General features: G+C 40.6%; 1 protein-coding gene across 1 annotated transcript; it reads left to right on the top strand.

Annotated features, from left to right (window-relative positions):
- The first annotated feature begins 930 nt into the window (after nucleotides 1-930).
- Nucleotides 931-3,525, top strand: LOC106011091 (chondroitin sulfate synthase 1-like). The gene is made up of 2 exons (XM_013079476.2): nucleotides 931-1,443; nucleotides 3,366-3,525. Exons 1-2 carry the CDS (start codon nucleotides 990-992, stop codon nucleotides 3,500-3,502), a joined length of 591 nt encoding a protein of 196 aa, XP_012934930.1. The 5' UTR covers nucleotides 931-989; the 3' UTR covers nucleotides 3,503-3,525.
- Nucleotides 3,526-3,770: the final 245 nt, after the last annotated feature.

Genomic DNA, 3,770 nt, shown 5'->3' with positions numbered 1-3,770 from the left:
GAGAGACAATATTTTCCATCCATTTAACATACAATGTGTGTCCATGCCATCAGTACTGATTCACCTCAATACGCACGCAAAGCCACTTTAACGTTTGTTTGATCTCACATAATTTTGCCAAACCTGATTTTTAAAGGTCAATTTTGAGTGACCATATATCTCGGGCGACTCTTCACATAGGTGGAATATTAATGTGTCGGATGAGGTAACATTTATTTAGTTTTAAATTGAAATGCTGCATGAGTGGGTAGCGCACGGCTTTAACACGATGATAGGGTGATCACATTTTCAAGTTTCTTTCGGACGCCACTGTATATATATAAGAACACCCAAACTCCCATTTCCCACTTCTTCCAGTCCTTACCCGTTGTAAATTCGTGTGTGAAAAGGCAGTATGGTATTTTTCTTTAAGTGAATAGTTAGAAATTGCCGAAACAAAAATACAATAATATGTTATATTTGACACCCTGCAAGAGACATGACAGTGTCACAGCTACTACACCTGATTTTGTTATAACGAAACGTGTTCCTTCGTCTGTGGCGTCTCCATTGTAAGTACATCATACTACTGATAACTCCTCAGGGGTATCCTAAACAAAATTCCAGAACTTTCCGTCTGATCCTAAACTAAAAGAGAGCAGCTTCGCTAGTTACATAGACGAGTTTTTTGGCAAAATACTTTTATGCACTCCTAACCTCAACCCCCACCTTTAATCCGATCACTAGTTAAAAAAAAAGAAGAAGCAAGACAAACAAACGAAATGAGATAGAAACGAAACAATGCAAAACAAAACTACTTTGGAACAAAGAAGAGTCCATAAATTATACTGTTAGTTGTCTACTGACTGTTTACCACAAATAACATCCTTGTCTATTTTGAGAATAGTAATATTATGATTTTATTAAAAATAATATTATTTTATTCAAAATGTATAAGAAGGGCACATGTTCCAATTAAAGACAATATACATACGTAGAAATATAAACGAATGCTCGCAAAAAGCAGTGATTGTGACGAATGTATGACAAGAAATGGACGGAAACCTTTAGCTTACCATGGTGTCAAGCCTGTATCTTCTCAGAGCTGTAGGAAGAATAGGAAAGGTGGAACTGCTATTCCCAACTCGTCGACCTTTTTCCTGGGCCTCGTGGTAGGACTCTTTCTCGGCACGTCCCTTCGATTATTGCCAGAGATTCCAGATGGAGACTGCCTACAAAAAACTCTCTCTCCGGCTTCTATTGTCCCCGAGGAGGATGGATTTAGAAAACAGAGTACCAGCTCCAAGGAAAACTCGGAGGGGGAAGAAGTGGACTTCCTGTTTGTGGGAGTCATGACAACGCTCACCAACCTCCACTCACGTGCTATGGCCAGTAACAACACCTGGGTACAGCGAGTGCCGGGAAAAGTTGTCTATTTCGTGGGCGACGGAGCCAATTACACAGGTACAGTGGGGTTGGGTTGTTGTTGTTTTTTTTTTTGGGGGGGGGGGAGTTTTGTTGGTTTATTTAATCGACAAATTTTCCGTTGCTAAAAACGTATTTATTATTTATCGAAAGACACAAATTCATTTCTTGCAAAATCCAAATCGAAACGATTAACGTCCCGGTTATTGTTTTATTATTTTTTCCCCTTTAGTTTGTATTTTTTTGTTACAATTTTGGTGCGGATTGGGGGTGGGGATGTCAGAGGTGCTCGAAATGGCAGAGGGATGGTTGTTTGGTTCTTTTTCAGTGAAGCTCTAGTCTGGAAGACTCAACATCTTTCGCGCCGATTGAACGCTTTGAGCCTCAATGGTTGTTTATGTTTAAGGTTCCAAAGACACACTCATATTTTTGAGTCGGGCATCTTTAACTTTGTCTGCAAGGTCAGCCTGTACTGAGAAAGACACAATGTTCCAGCCGAAAGAAGAGGTACTCGATAGTATAAGTTTTGGCATTAGAAAAAAGAATTGGTTTCCTTTGCGTGTGATGGTGAAGAGCTTTACCGATACACCACAGGCACCGGTACTCAAAGCGTGTAAAGGTAAGTTGTTCCCGCATCCGATCCGGACTTTGGGGATTGCCTTATTAGTGAGACAACTTCCTGGGCCTTCGGCATAATGTGGTAGGGTGGCCAGTTCCTTTCCATACCGCCTTTACTTCCCCAAATCGATGTCAAGTACCCATTACTGCTGGGTGGGCAGGAGGGAGCGAAAGAAAAAAGAGGGTACCCTGGACCAATTTATGGGGAAAGAGGAGAAAGAAAGACAGTGTTTGACAACTTAATTTAAAACAAATGATAACTAACATCGAGCATTTCAAAAACATGTGACACTGTTTACCGCGCTGAATGGCATTGGCAAACTCAATAATAGAACTTGTTGAAAATAAAGATATTTCTAATTAGTGTATTATGACGTACGATAGCGCAGTTGTCGCCCGTCTCCTACTTGACCTAAACTGCACATACAACTTTTGTCCCTTTATTTTCTTTTAGTTCTCCTTTCCATCATCTTCATCTACCCATTTCCTTCCCTTCACATGTTGTATTATCATGTCCACATGAAAATATCCCATCAAAGTAGAAAAGAAACGAAAAAGTACCCAAATGAAAAGAAAGAAGTTGAACAAATGATGAGTGTAGGCCACTTCTTGTCAACTTTATTTTAATAGCCAACGCCCTCAGTTAGGATGCTAGAATTTTCGTACCGCCCACATGCATATTTTTCTATGCGGGCATTGATTAACATCTTTCACTACCTTGGCGACCCCTACTGCCCACCACAATCACCAGAACGCTCTCTCTCGTGGGTGATGTCGTCCACACTGGCAAGCACTGGTCTGACCTCTATGGACGCTGCTTCCGTTGTTAACTTACTTACTTACGTTTACTTTTTCCGTCCTCTTATACCACGAGTGGAGATGCAATTGTCGGACATGGGCCAGGTGTGTTGCTGTTTGGATCGTTATGTTATTCCTTTGGAGGGTATCTTTGAGTCCGTCGATCCATCTTTTTCGTGGCCTTCCTCTTGCCTTGACGCCATCGAATCGCATGTTGTAGGCCATAAAGGGTGGCTGTTGTGGTCCCATTCTCCCTACGTATCTAAACCACCTTATTTATTGTGTATCATTGTACTTCATGCTAGTAACGTCTAATGTCTTATTTTCTTTTGTCTATCTTTCTTTATATTAAAGGATTTTTTATGAAATTTCTTTTGGCATGCTGTTATTTTACTTAGCTGTGCTTGGTTGCGACATTTCATTTTGCTGGTTATTACATTATTTTTATTAGTTCCGCTTTCTTGAGGGACCAGGGTTGGCAGGTCCAGTGCCAAAACTGGACTCTGTTTGCACCAGTAACATATCCTGGTTTGACCGTCTATCAGGAGATCTCCACGTTGTCCAGTTGGCTGGAGTGCTAGACAACGACTATCCCCCGAGAAGAAAATCTTTCGCTATGTTGAAGTACATCACACAACATTATGCCCAAAAGTATGAGGTTAGTAAAAGTTTCATCTATTAATTTCAAATTAAGAAAGAAAATACAAAAGCAACATCAGTATCTACATTATCAGCAATAGAATCAACAGCGAGAACAGACACTTGCAGAATAATCAGCTGCAGCAACAGCAACAAAAACAGTAACTCCATCATTGTCATCAGTGTCGTGATGAGCAGCAATACCAATACCAATAAAAACATTGGCACCTTCATGAATGTCATAATTGGTAGTAATAACAACAGCAACGACAACAAAAATCACCAGCAGCAGCAGCAGCAGCAGCAGCAGC

The sequence above is a fragment of the Aplysia californica genome, unplaced genomic scaffold (genome assembly GCF_000002075.1).
Source record: "Aplysia californica isolate F4 #8 unplaced genomic scaffold, AplCal3.0 scaffold00003, whole genome shotgun sequence".
In the NCBI taxonomy this organism is placed as follows: Eukaryota; Metazoa; Mollusca; class Gastropoda; order Aplysiida; family Aplysiidae; genus Aplysia; species Aplysia californica.
This window is presented reverse-complemented; position numbering and strand designations above follow the sequence as displayed.